At 49.5% G+C, this 13,579-nt stretch overlaps 1 protein-coding gene and 1 pseudogene across 2 annotated transcripts in view; one reads left to right on the top strand and one right to left on the bottom strand.

The window, feature by feature from the left end:
• Positions 1 to 383: 383 nt before the first annotated feature.
• Positions 384 to 1,190, bottom strand: LOC103605955 (annotated as a pseudogene).
• A 3,124-nt stretch (positions 1,191 to 4,314) lies between these two features.
• SLC43A1 (solute carrier family 43 (amino acid system L transporter), member 1) overlaps positions 4,315 to 13,579 on the top strand; it is a 21,844-nt gene continuing 12,579 nt past the window's right edge. Inside the window, exons 1-5 of one of the 2 annotated variants that reach the window (XM_008590545.1) lie at positions 4,315 to 4,486; positions 5,779 to 5,945; positions 12,019 to 12,196; positions 12,289 to 12,344; positions 12,473 to 12,549. In XM_008590545.1, the coding sequence (XP_008588767.1) occupies positions 5,792 to 5,945; positions 12,019 to 12,196; positions 12,289 to 12,344; positions 12,473 to 12,549 (465 nt within the window). In that variant the 5' untranslated portion in view covers positions 4,315 to 4,486; positions 5,779 to 5,791. Of the gene's footprint in view, positions 4,487 to 5,713; positions 5,946 to 12,018; positions 12,197 to 12,288; positions 12,345 to 12,472; positions 12,550 to 13,579 lie in introns of those variants that run through there. The other variant, XM_008590544.1, reaches the window with a different exon arrangement.

Raw genomic sequence — 13,579 nt, 5'->3', positions numbered from 1 at the left:
GCCAGATAATACTACATTGTATGGATATACCAGATTGTGTTTCCCCTTTCATCAGTCGATGAACAATTGTGTTGTTTGCACTTTTTAGCTATCATGAATCATATATGGCTATGAACATTCAGAACACTCATGTACAAGTTTTTGTGTTGATGTATGTTCTTAGTTCTCTTGGGTATAGATCTAGGAGCAGAATTGCTGGGTTTTAATGGTGATTCCATGTTTCACTCTTTTTTTTCCCCCTCTTTTAAAGAATTTATTTTACACCTATTATCACATAGTATGTTCTAAACACTAACATATAACTCCCCAATGTGATAAAGCAAAGACAAAAGTTTATTTTATTAGAAACAAGATATAGGACTGGCTGGTTAGCTGAGATGGTTAGAGTGCACCCTTGTAAAACCAAGGTCAAGGGTTCAATTCCCCATGAAGGGGAAACAAGATACACCACCACTTACAGTCTTCAAACATTATTGTACTTTAACTTTCATAATTGGACAAGGCATTCATGAAACAATCGACAGACTAGTTTTAACCGATGAACAACACCCTTAAGCAGACATGACTGTCCTACGTTGTTTATTACTTGTGAATTTTACAAACATTACTTATGTTAGCAGTAATGGTGGAGCTGGAGAGTGAGAACCACCAGTAGTCTGGTGGGACTCGTGGCCCTTTCTAAGGCCTGCGGAGGTCAGCTCATGTGTCTCTCTTTGCTTGTGGACTGGTTTGGTGACCCATTGGGTGTCAGGATTTCTTCTGATAGCTTTATGGAATAGATCAATGAGGATGACCTCAAAGAATTTGTACGTGGAATCTTCATCAACCCAGTAAGAATTCAGGACTTTCAGAGCCCCAGTGGCATCCAGTTCACTCCTCAGCAACAGATCAAAGGCTTTGAAGAAACTTTGGCAAGTTAACACCATGGCGGACAGGCTTGCCTAGGTTGCACCCTTAGGAACTGGGTGTTTATGGCCACCATGGCACACATGAATCCGAATTTTGCATATGGCATGACCTTGCTTGGCCTTGTATCCAAGTCTGTGCTCTTTATCCAGCCAGGTGGGGCAGGCAACCTTGTGGAGCTCAGAAAGATGGTGGTACTGACAGCAATGGACCCTCAGAAGAAGGCATATTATGTTGGACTGCTTCTTACTTCATAGCTCCTGGATATATTTGTATGCACCCATCTTGGCTTACCTGATGGCTGCCACCAGATGGGAAAAAAAGTGCCATGTTTAACTCTTTGAGGAACTGCCAAACTGTTTTCCAAAGTGGCTGCACCATTTTATTTACATTCTTCATGCACAGATTTATAATAACTATTTGTTAGGCTGAATAAATAATTTCTTACACAATGAATTTAATCAGATACTATTATTTTCAACACTTAGACTCAGGGGATTAAGTAACTTGGGCAAAATTGCACAACTGATCAGCTGCAGAGCCAGGATGTGGATCCAGCCTGTCTGACTCCAGAGCCAGCGCTTGTGCTCACCAAGCTGCGTAGTAGACTCTAGCCGGAGTCCACATGAGATCCACTGTGATAATGCTGTTATACTTAAGCTACGGGGAGGTTCAGGAGAACAGAGCCTAGAAAGGGATTAGTTTTGGAGGAAGTGGAAAAGGTTGATAAATCCTATTGATTCTGATAAGGAAATGTATCTTAGGTCTCTCTCTTTGACTCCTCTATTTTTTAAAATCTGAACTGTTACAATGGTCCCCTAAGTGCTTTAACTACTCTCCTTTTCAATATATCCTCCATTCATTAAACACACAAACCTGACCATATCTTTCGCCTTCATTAAAAACAAGCAAACAAAGCCAAAAGAGAAAAAGAAAACAAAATCCAGGTGTTTCTTGTCACCTACCTCACAAGTCCTTGGCCTTGCAGAGGTCATTCCAAACTGACCCTAGCCTACCTTTTCTGCTTCATTTCCCACCACTCCCTTTTAATTTATTCAACAATAAATAGTTTACAACTGGTCAAGTACAGGGTTGGCCAGTTAGCTCAGTTGGTTAGAGCATGCTGCTGATAACAGCAAGTTTCTGGGTTCGATCCCTGTACCGGCCAGCAAAAAAAAAAGACTAGTCAAGTGAGGGATGGGGGTGGGGGTGAGTAGAGATTAAACGAGCAGTTCAATCTGTAACTGACTGTAAATAATCAATGATAACTCACTACCTTCAGACCAGCCTCAACAAATGTCCACCAAGGGCTTGTTACATCCAGGTCCTGCGATACACAGCAGGCATACAAATTACAAACCGGTGGTTCCTGCCCCTAAGAGATTTATATCACATGGGGATAGGGGGTGGTCAGGGAACTAAGCTGATAATTCTAGAAGTGTAGGAACTTCAATAGAGGTTATCACAGTGTGTGGGGGAGGTATCTGGGCAAGGCCCCTAATCCAGCCTAGGAGATCAAAGAGAGCTTCTAGAAAGAAGTGAAACTCGAGCTGAGTTGCGAAGGGTGAGTACATTAGAAATGAAGAGAATCTGTCATTCCCACAAGAAGAAACAGCAGGTGCAAAGGCAGGGAAGTATGAAACCAGCTGGCTTGACTCTTCATTGCACATGTGTTTACTGAGAGCCTCTTAGGCACCAGGTGCTGTTCTAGGTGCTGGGCATATAGCAGCGAACACAACTGACCAAGTTCTTGCCTTCACAGAGCTGACAGTTCATGAGGGGCAAACACGGATATGTGGATTGGGATGAGGAAGGGCAGGTTGTTCCAGCCATGGGGGTTTATGGAGCCTTGTGAAGGGAGGTGAACCAAACCCCCGAAATTTGAATGTAAATGTGTGTGTGCTGTTGTTTATAGATGCATTTTCATAGAGAGCAGATTAATAACATTTTATTGTATTCTCAAAGGGATCCATGACCCCTCTGGCTTAGAACCTTTACTCTAGGGCTTCTTGTGCTGAGCTAAGGGGTTCGACCTTGATCTGGAAGATCTAGGAGCCAGTATTGCATTTTAAGAAGTGAAACCATCAGAGGCTGACGACATGTACTTTTACCATGAGATCTCCTTGTGACCTCTCCACTGCTAAGCCTTTGCTCTTGCTGTTTGCCCCAGCCTGGAGGAATGGAAAGAGCAGAACTTAAAAGCCAGACGGACCTGATTTTGCATCCTGCCTCAGGATGCCATGTTCCAATTGCAAGCCTGCAGTTTTCTCCCTCTGAAAAGTTGTGAGGTTTAAATGAGACCATGATGTTTTGATGACTTAATAAAATTATATATGTATATAATATATATATATATATATATGAAAGGGCCCAGCATATAGTAGCCACTTAGCAAATGTTAGTTCTTCTGTTGGCTTGTTGGTTCAGCTGTTCAGCAGTCCCCTCTTGTCTGAGGCCTTCTTGGAGCTTTCTGTGCGTTGCTCATGTTTCCAAAGAGCTTTGTAGGTATCACCACTATTATGCTCAACACACTGAATTAAACTCACGTCTGTATATGTCTTTACCATGGTCATCTCATTAATCCACCCCACAGTCCAAGTAGTGACATCTTTCCTCTATTTTACAGATGAGGAAACTGAGGCTCAGGGAGGCTGAGAGATTTACCTGGAATCAATCAGTAAGTGTCTGGAAGCATCCAATCACCAGGTCTACTGAAACAATAATAACGATAGTAGCAACATCGAACATTTATTATGTTCACTATGCCAAGTGCTGTGCTGTGGTTGGCATTTTACCTGCATCATAATCCCAAATTACTTTGGGCAGGTAGGTATGTTCTATTGCTGTCCGAATTTACAGAGGAGAAAACCGAGGCTCAGAGAGGTTAAGAAACTTGCCCAAGGGAACCCAGGCTAGTCAGTTTTAAAGTCGAGACTCAAGACCTGGATCCAACTTCCAAGGAAACCGGGTCTTTCTGCCTCTCGGAAAACACTACTCTCAGCTGCACAGTTCAAAACCCCACCCAAGCCTGCCCTGTGCATCGCTGTGGGTCTGCTCCGGCTGAGTCTTTCTTTGTCTCGACCAAGGATACAGAGGGCGCTGCTTGGCGTTAGTCTGGGGGCCCCAGGGAGAAAAGGGTTGGGGGGCAGAAATTTAGGTGCTGGGGCGTGTGCCGGGGGTGAGCGCCTGGGGACCAGCGGGCGAGTCACGTGCGCCTGAAACTCGACCTAGGGGGAGGGGAGTGGAGGGGAGGGAGCCCCCGCCCCCACCTCGGGGCGCAGCTCTGGACGCGTGTAAATACAACTATCAACTCTGTAGCTCCACTGCGCCCATGCTGTGCATCGGAGGTCCGTGGCGCCCGGCGGGTTCTGCCGATTTCTGCCGAGGGGGCAAAAGGGGCGAGACCCCTGGGCTGTCGGACTGAAGCTCCGTGGCCGCCGGGACCCCGCACGCAGAGAAGACCCCAGCGCGGCTGCGGCTCAAGGCTCGGCCAGCCGGACCCGGGACGCCGAGAGTGTGGACGCGCTGCGCTCCCCGAGGCGTCCGCGGCTGCAGGAGGCGCGTTTGCCCCGAACCGGAGGTGAGCAGCGGGGGGGCTAGGAGCTCCCGGCTGCGCGTCCGCTGAGAGCCACCCTGGCCGGCTCCCCCCGACACCCCCAAATTACCTGCGCCCGTGAGTCCCCTGGCACGTTGTCCCGTCTCTCCAAGCGCGTCCCTCCGTCCTTTTTTCTCTGGCCCCTCCGACTCTTCTCTTCCTCCCAGCCCCCCTCTTGCTGCACTTCCTCTGTTTAGAGCAGCATCTGGCGGAGTTCGAACCGACCTCCGAAAGCGCCAAAGTCCCGTGTCACAGATGAGGGTACTGAGGCCCCTCAGGAGAAGTTGCTCGTACTGTCCTCCCCTCGCTCCCGGTCATTCTGTCTTGTCCGTCCCTGCCCGTCTCCTTTCCGCTTTCCTCGGTCTCACCCCCCCAGTCGCTCCCCGCCCCCGCACCGCCCGCGTCCCGGCTCCTCCCGCGGTGGCTGTAGCGGCCACGGCAGAGCGGAGGCCCGGGCTCCTTCCCTCCGTCTGGTAAACACACCCGCCCGCCAGCCAGCCCATCCGCCGCCGCTGTCCTTAAAAAACCTGCAGCCACCGGACTTCCTGCCCAAGTCCGAGCCCCCTCCTCGGGCGGGAGGGGGCGGGTGGGCTCCAAGGCGCGCCGCGTGGTGCCCCGCGCCCTGCGGAGTAAGTGAGGGGCGCGCGGGGGTGGCGGGGCGCTGGAGGCCCCGCCCTGGATCTCCCTCCACGTGGCAGCTGTCGGTTTGGCCCAGGAGACTGTAGGGACATGGGTCGCCTGGTGTGGAAAGGGGAAGGGCTTGTTCTCGCCCGGCCCCAGAGAAGAGGAGTGGTCTTGGAGGGGCAACGGGAAGAGCGGGGGTCTTAGGCTAGCCTCAGACTTCCCCTTCCTCCTCCGGCCAGCTTCTGGGGTCCTTCCTGGCGCGAGAGGCGAGACATGAACCAGCGGTGCTTCAGAGTGCGCTCTGCCCCTTGCTGACCTTTGGAGACTTGGAGACTTAGGGGATTTGACCCGTAGGAGCCGGGATCTGCGCTCCCTGGCCTGGGTGGGAGAGCCCAGCAGCGCGCCAGGAAGCTGTAGCGCGCAGACAGGACCTTCCTTGTTTCCGATCGTGGCCCGGCGGGAGCCCAGCTCCGCGTGCGCCCCTGGCACTGGCAGTGCGCGCGGAGCCAGCTCGGCCGCACAGCTGAGAAGCCCAGGGCTCCATGAAGGCCTCCTCTCTGATTGGCTCAAGGGGTCTCAGGAGTCACCATGATGCAGGACCCTTCCCAGGGGCCACTGGGGGGCCCTTCCCTCAGCGCACTTTTTCTATGCAGGCTCGCAGACGGCATGGCTCCCACGCTGCAGCAGGCGTACCGGAGGCGCTGGTGGATGGCCTGCACGGCCGTGCTGGAGAACCTCTTCTTCTCCGCCGTCCTCTTGGGCTGGGGCTCCCTGCTGATCATGCTCAAGAACGAGGGCTTTTATTCCAACAAATGCCCAGGTATGCCTGAGAAGGGGCTGGGTTGGCTGGGGGAGGCACGGCTGAAGGGAGAGGTGGAAGCCTCAAAGGGACAGGAGCTCGGGTGGACAGAAATCGGGGCTTCTCAAGACGGAGCATTGGGCTGGGAATTGGACAGCCTTACTTTTGGATCTCTTCAAACTTCATCTGGAGAATGAGTGGCATTCTGCCCACTCTACCTCGTTTATCTAATCCAGTGGTCACCGAATGCCAGTCATCCTGCTGGGCATCCAGATCCTGGGACTAATTGGCAGAGTCCTAAGCCTCTGACAGCCTCAGGTCTAGAGCTCTTTGAAGAAGTGTGCACCTAGCTGGGTGAGGAATTTCTTAATAGGGCTATTGTAAGGCTAAATTAGACAAAGGAGAGACATACAAAGTGTAGTTTGAATGCAAAGGGCGGCCTGCGCTGTTCTCTTTTCAGGACCCTGGAGCCCCCAGATTTCCAAATCACCTGTTTGCATAAAGTTAATAGACTATTTCCTCTAGGACAGGCATTGTGGAGGGTCTCTTTTCCATTTCAATCACCTCTGCCTATGTGAGTGGCCCAGAATGAGGGAGTGGGAATTCTAACTCTCCTTGGGAGTGGTAACCAAGGGCTGTCTGCAGCTGCCTCGGGGCAGGGAGTCACCCCTCCAGGTGTCTGGGGATTGTATCTGATGGGTATCTTCCTTTTCTGCGAAGGAGGGTGCTGTGCCGACAAGCTCAGCCTGAAGAGCTGGGTGGATGTAGAGTTTGGCTGTCTACCTCCCTCCTATCCCCTTTCTCCAACCCCCAAGTTGTGGAGCAGGCTTGGAAGGAAGTCCAGCTTGGATTTGAAACCTAGCTTCCACTAACATTACCACTGGCATGACATTGGTGAGTTCCTTAAACATGGAGCTTCAGTTGCCTGGTCTGCCAAGTGGGAATAATAATAATATCTATCCCATGGGAGTGCACAGTGCTTGATAAATGTTAGTGTCCTTCTGGCTTCTCCTGGCTCCTCAGTTCAGTTCCCTGCCTCACAGCACCTGCTGTGGCAGTGGGAGAAAACCGATTCCTTGGGGAGTGAAAGAAAGTGAGCTGAGATGCTGGGTACCATTCAAGCTTTATTAAAGAAAGAAATCTGCCAGGCTCTACTCAAAATGAAGGACAGCCCGGGGCTGCCCTGAAAATGGTTGACAGCCCCAACAATGGGTTTGCAAGAGTTTATATTAGCTTTTGGGCGCAAAATGTACGGGGGAGGGACCATTAGGTTGATGTAACTGGGTTGAGAACGGCGCCGATGCAGAAGCCGGTAAGTTGTTTCTAAGTCAGGAGGCTTCTTGTAAAGGGAGGAGGGGAAGGGCTTGGTGCTGGAGTGGAAGACGAGGCTGGCAGCTATTTCCTGCTGGTGCTTATTGTGTGCACAATGGCGCCGGCCATGTCCAAAATCCATCAGGGTGGACGTGGGGAGGTCTTGATCTCTGCTGCTCTCCACCCTGGGGACTGCCCCACCCCTGCCAGAGTTATCTGTAAGGAAGCAGCAGGTGACACCCAGGGTTGGTGACTTGCCAATGCCTCCTGGCCCCAATTACAGGGTGATGGGGGCCAGAGGAGGTGGAGTTGGCAGTTGGCCTAGAAAGGCAGGGTGGGTCAGGAGGAGGAGGCCTGAGAGAAGTGATAGGCAGCCCAGGGTGGGCGAGAGAATCAAGAAGAGGGCTACTAGGGGACCCACATGACGTCCAAGTCTCCTCTGAGTTTACCCTGGAGACTGGAGAGGACCTGACCTTTCCTGCCTGGTGGACTTGATGCCTGCCACTGGCCATCCTATAGCCTCTTCCTGCCTTCTCGACCTGGTGTTTTTTTAAATTAACTTTAGTAAAGATTAATTTACATGATACATTTTGATGAGGTTTGACAAATTTAGACACCTCAGTAACCATCACCACAATCAATATTTAGAACATTTCCGTCACCCCCAAAACTCCCATTTGCTTTTGAGGGCCCATGGCTCGACCAGTGCTTTTAAAAAAATATGTAAAACACCTTTATTAAGATATAATTCACAAACCTTACAAGTCACCCATTTAAAATATACAATTTAATCAGTTTTAGAATATTCAGAGTTGTGCAACCATCACCACAATCAATTTTAGAAAATTTATTCCCCCGAAAGTAACTCTTGTACCCAATTAGCAATAACTGCTCCCACTTCCCCTCCCTCCACCCCCAGGCACTAGGCAACAACCCATCTACTTTCTGTCACAGAAAGACCTATGACAAGAATTAGATTGACCTATTCTTGACATCTCATATAAATGGAGTCTTATAATATTTGGTCTTTCATGATTGGCTTCCTGCACTTATCATAATTGTTCATCTTTTTTGGAGCATATATCAGAACATCTTTGCTTTTTATTGCTGTGTAATACTCCACGGTATGTGGCAACCACATTTTATTTATCCACTCATCAGTTGATGAAGATTTGGGTTGTTTCCACTTTTTGACTATTATTAATAATGCTCCTATGAACATCTGTGTACAAGTTTTTGTGTGGACATATGTTTTCATTTTTCTTAGGTATAGATCTAGGAATGGAATTGCTGGGTCATGAGTGTAGCTATTTGGCATTTTGAGGAGCTGCCAGATTGTTTTCTGAAGTGGCTGCACCATTTTACATTCCCACCAGCAGTGTCTGAGGGTTCCAATTTCTCCACATCCTCAACCACATTTGTTATTTCCCATCTTTTTGATGAAAGGCATTCTAGTGGTATTTTTTTGTGGTTTTGATTTGCATTTCCCTAATGGCTAATGATGTTGAGCATCTTTTCATGTGCTTATTGGACATTGGTATATCTTTGAAGAAATGTCTCTTCAGATCCTTTGCCCATTTAAAAAAATTGGGTTATGAGTTGTGAGAGTTCTTTAAATTCTTGATACGAGTCCCTTATCAGGTATATGATTTGCAAAATTTCTCTTCCACTGTGGGTTGTCTTTTCACTTTTTTTCATGGTGTCCTTTGGTGTATAACAATTTTGAATATTGATGAAGTCCAGTTTATCTATTTTTTCTTTTGCCACTTGTGTTTTGGTATCATGTTTAAGAAACCATTACTTAACCTAAGAGCTAAGATCATTTTGAGTTAATTTTTGTATATGGACTGAGATATCCACCTGGTATTTTGAGTTGTCTAGATGTAGGTGTGCATCTAAGTCGGACTGTTTGGTCTCACTAGAGGTGACCAAAGTGAATCCTTCTCTTTTTCTCAGAATTGATTTGTCCACTCTTGGAACATGTCTCTTCCCTGCATCCCTTTCCATTCAAGGGACTCCAGCCTAAATCTGTGAGGCTGTCAGGCTGATTGGGAATGCTATTCCCTGTTCTGTCTCAGTCATGCTGCCTGATCAAAAGTGCCTGTTTTCTGCTTCTTGAGGCCTCATTTCATTGTGAGTCTCACCCTTTCTCTACAGTGTCCCAAGAACACAGAATCAGACCAGGAATCTGTGTCCCTATAGTGTGTGGAAAGAGAAGGCAGCATAGATTCCAGCTCTTCTATGTGCTGGTTGGCTGATTTGAAACAGTTACTTAACTTTCTGAGTAGCTCAATTAGCTGTATATAAAATGAGACTAATAATCCCTACCTCATGGAGTTGTGAAAATGAAATGAGAGCAAGCAGACAAAATTTCAGATGACAGACGGGGGTGCCTGTAAGAAGCTGGGCTGTGAGTTGCTTTGCTTCTCAGAACCTCTTCCCCTATAAAATGGGGACCATTATCCTCACTTTTTAGGGTTGTTGTAAGGATTAAGTGAGAGTCTATATGGAAAAAGCTGGCACAGAGTAGGTGTTAATGAATTGCAAGCTAGTGGGATTGTTTGTGAAGGAAATTGTCATTTGATTGTGAAAGACTTAGGAGCAAGAACAGTGTAATTCAGGGGCTGCAAATTCAAATGCCAATTGGGGCCAAGCAGGTGATAGCACCTGGGAGCTGAAGGGGAGAGGGCAGGACCCATGTGCCCTTGAGGCAAGCCCTGGTGAAAACAGGTGGCCTCTACTCAGCTCCAGTAATAGCTGGATCTTCCGACTTTTTAAAGAGAAGCCATCTAGATTTTTATGTGATAACTTCTGATTTTAAACTGGCACCCAATTACAATTTACAACATTATAAGGGTCAACACTGTCAGCCAAGCAAAACATGGGTGGGGGCCAATGCTGGTCACCTGTTTGGAGCCTCTGGTCTAGATTATCTTGGCATTTCTTCTTGCTTTACCCACGGCCCCCACACAGTGCTGGCGTATAGTAAGTGTCTGATAAGTGGGTGTGGAATGAGTAAACTGGTGCAGGCAAACCTGGTGGAAAAATGAACAGTGATCATAAAGATCACTAAACTACAGGGCTCTCCCAAACCCCAAACGCTGTGCGGTCTAACCCCCAGCCACTTCTTCCAACTGCCAGAGCACTTTCCCCAGTCTTCTTGGCAGCTGGTATGATGGGGAACTCCCCATTGCCCAAGGCGGTTCCTTCCCTGGTTGGCCAGCACTCATGATCTGACAATTCTTTATGTTCTTCCATATGTTAACACACAGATCGCTTTACCCTCTACCCTTCTGTTGCCTGCGTGCCCTTCAGATACCTGAGGTCAGGGGTCATTGTCACCAGGGAGGTCAGATGCTCCCTATCCCCAGGCACTATCACATTTCCCTCTTTTGTTCTCTTCACAGCACCTGTCACTCTTTAAATCAGCATCCATTTGTTTCCTTGTTATCAAATGTAAGCCCCATGAGAGTGAGAGCTTCCTGTCTTATTCACTGTGGGATCCCAGCACCTGGAGGATGTGCCCACCTCATCGTGACCCTGCAGGAGGGCCTTCATCTACCCAGCCTCACTTATTTCAGAAGCACCTCCACCAGGCACTGTGCAAAGCTCTTTGTTCATTGTCTTCAGTTGAACCCTAAGGAGCCTGTGGGTTAGGCATTCTCTGCTCCTGTTTATGGACAAGGAGCCTGAGGCTCAAAGAGAGGAAGTTACTTGTCCGAGGTTGCACAGCTAGTAAGGCTGGTGGTGGGAATTCAGACCCTGGTCTGTCTGCCTCTCAGGCACACCCTGGATTTGTCCTTGGCAGTGCTGCCTACCAACAAGCAGGGGGCCTGCCGCCTCATGACTCACTGAGCACAGAGTAAATTGAAATTACCCTCTGTCCCCTACCACTAGCCTTTCTCATTAACTTGCCACAACGCCAAGTTAGCAGTTTACCTTAAGGACGAGTCCTCCAGGTGAATGTCTAAAGGGTAGGGGAGCACAGTGCCTTGGTTTTGATTCTGTGCCTCGATTTTGTTATCTGGAGAATGGGGATACTTTACTGACTCATGGGGCTGTGGTGAGTTAATACAGTGACTGTTCAGAACAATGCCTGGAACATAGTTAAGTACTCAGTAAATAGTAACTAGTAATGTTTTATCAGAATGTTATTTATCGGGGCCGAGCCCGTGGTGCACTCGGGAGAGTGTGGCGCTGGGAGCGCAGCGATGCTCCCGCCGCGGGTTCGGATCCTATATAGGAATGGCCGGTGCGCTCGGTGCGCTCACTGGCTGAGCACGGTGTGGGCGACACCACACCAAGGGTTGCTATCCCCTTATCGGTCACGAAAAAGACACACACACAAAAAAAGAATGTTATTTATCAGGAAAGCTTCCTCTAAGTTTTAAGTGAATTCTTGGTACTTCTGTTAAAGCTGCTCACTGACTTTGGCCCTAGATTCAGGGGTGCTTCCTATTGGGGTCCACAACCCCTCTAAGCTTGGACATTGAGTGAACCTTACAACTTGGTGAATATTTTGATGTCCATTATCTTATTTGAGCTAGTTGCGACCTCAGGCTGGGTGTGTGTGTGACTCTTCCAAGGTGAGATAGTAATTGCTGTCATTTATGGAGCCCTCATCCCCCAAATAGACATGACTCTAGGCCACCCCCCAAGTCACCTGGTTGGCAATAAATCAGAGGCATGGGACTTGAGCGCAGGACCCCTGTCCCTGGGCTACTCTCTCCTATTCCCAGCTGCTGCTGCTGTGATGAGCTGAGTCTCCTTTCTACCTCCTCAGCTAAGAACACCACCAACACCACCCAGGATAAGCAGTACCGGTGGGTGACCTGTGACCTGCAGGATGAGATACTCAACCTGGGCTTCACCATCGGAACCTTTGTGCTTAGTGCCACCACCCTACCACTGGGGATCCTCATGGACCGCTTTGGCCCCCGGCCTTTGCGGCTGGTTGGCAGGTGAGATGGCTGGACTGTGGGGAGCTGGGGGACAGGGACCGGAGGCATAGGGTGATCACAGATCAGCCCCTTCCCTTTCTGTGTCCCCCCAGCATCTGCTTTGCCGCATCCTGCACCCTCATGGCCCTGGCCTCTTGGGACACTGAAGGTGAGCTGAATGGCCTCTTGTGTTCTCACAAGAAAAGAATGGATGGGATGAAGGTGGATGTTTACCCAGTGCCCTTGGCCTCCCACAGCTCCCCAGATGCCCTCATCCGCCCCTCTTCCCCTTCCCAGTTCTGTCTCCGTTGATATTCCTGGCGCTGTCCTTGAATGGCTTTGGTGGCATCTGCCTAACGTTCACGTCGCTCACTGTGAGTATGACAGGCACCTCCTGGCAGCAGCACACCTGAGAGACAGGTGGGGTAGAAGCAAGTGAAAGGAAGAGTGGGGGCAGAGCTCAGAGGACGCAGGTCAAATGCACGTGTGTGGAACTGCACAGGTGGCAGCCGAGAGCAGTTGTGAGGCCGTGCACGTGTGGATGGGACTGTGTCAGAGTGTGCACACCCAGCCCACGAGTGTCTGCTGAGCTCTGTTCTAGGCACTGGGGCTGCAGCACAAACAGGACTGGCAGTGTTCTCACCTTCTGGAAGCTTGCATGTGAGGGTCGGGGGGAGCAGACAACCCAGTAAACAAGTAAACTAATAAATTACGTCAGCAGTCATAAGTGCTGGGAAGAAAATAAAACTGGGTGATGTGATAGTGAGGGGAGAGAGCAGCCTGAGACCGTGTGTGTACGTTTGTCACGTTGTGGAAGAATGTGTGTGCAAGATGCTGTCCATGTGAAAGAGCGTGAGGGTAAATGTATTTGTGAGTGTATTAGGTTGAACCATATGAAATTGCCGACACGTGGCCGGGCTTGACCTACAAAAACGGCTTTTTCACATGGCTCGACCTATGACATGTGTGTGAGTTGGGTGTGTGTGTTTCTCTAAGTGTATATTTTATGAATATGTGAGCGAGTGAGTATAAGGGTTGGAGGTTTAGGAGTCTTTGTGTTGGAGAGAGAAGGTTCCTGGTTGGGCTGGCTTTGGGCCGTTTATCTCCACGAGGGCCGCCTGACGGCCAAACTGGGTGATTTTGGCAGAATTTCACCTCACCCCAGCAGCCGCCTTTAATTCTAGCTGGGGACATTACACAACTCTGGAAGGAAGCGGATCCCTTCCTCCCCGCCCCTTTCCACAGCCCCTTCTCCACGCTGTGCAGCTTGGCTCAGGGCCTTAAATCCCTTCTCCCCGGGGTGCAGGGCTTAACCTCAGACCCTGGCCCAGCCGGCCCATTGGGGGCCCCCCCGCAGGGCTGGCGGCTCCTCGCAGCCCGTATGCTCCAGCCAATGGCAGAGCC

The sequence above is a fragment of the Galeopterus variegatus genome, unplaced genomic scaffold, assembly GCF_000696425.1.
Source record: "Galeopterus variegatus unplaced genomic scaffold, G_variegatus-3.0.2 Scaffold6194, whole genome shotgun sequence".
NCBI lineage: Eukaryota > Metazoa > Chordata > Mammalia > Dermoptera > Cynocephalidae > Galeopterus > Galeopterus variegatus.
The sequence above is the reverse complement of the archived record's forward strand: the minus strand, read 5'-3'. Positions and strand labels throughout refer to the sequence as shown.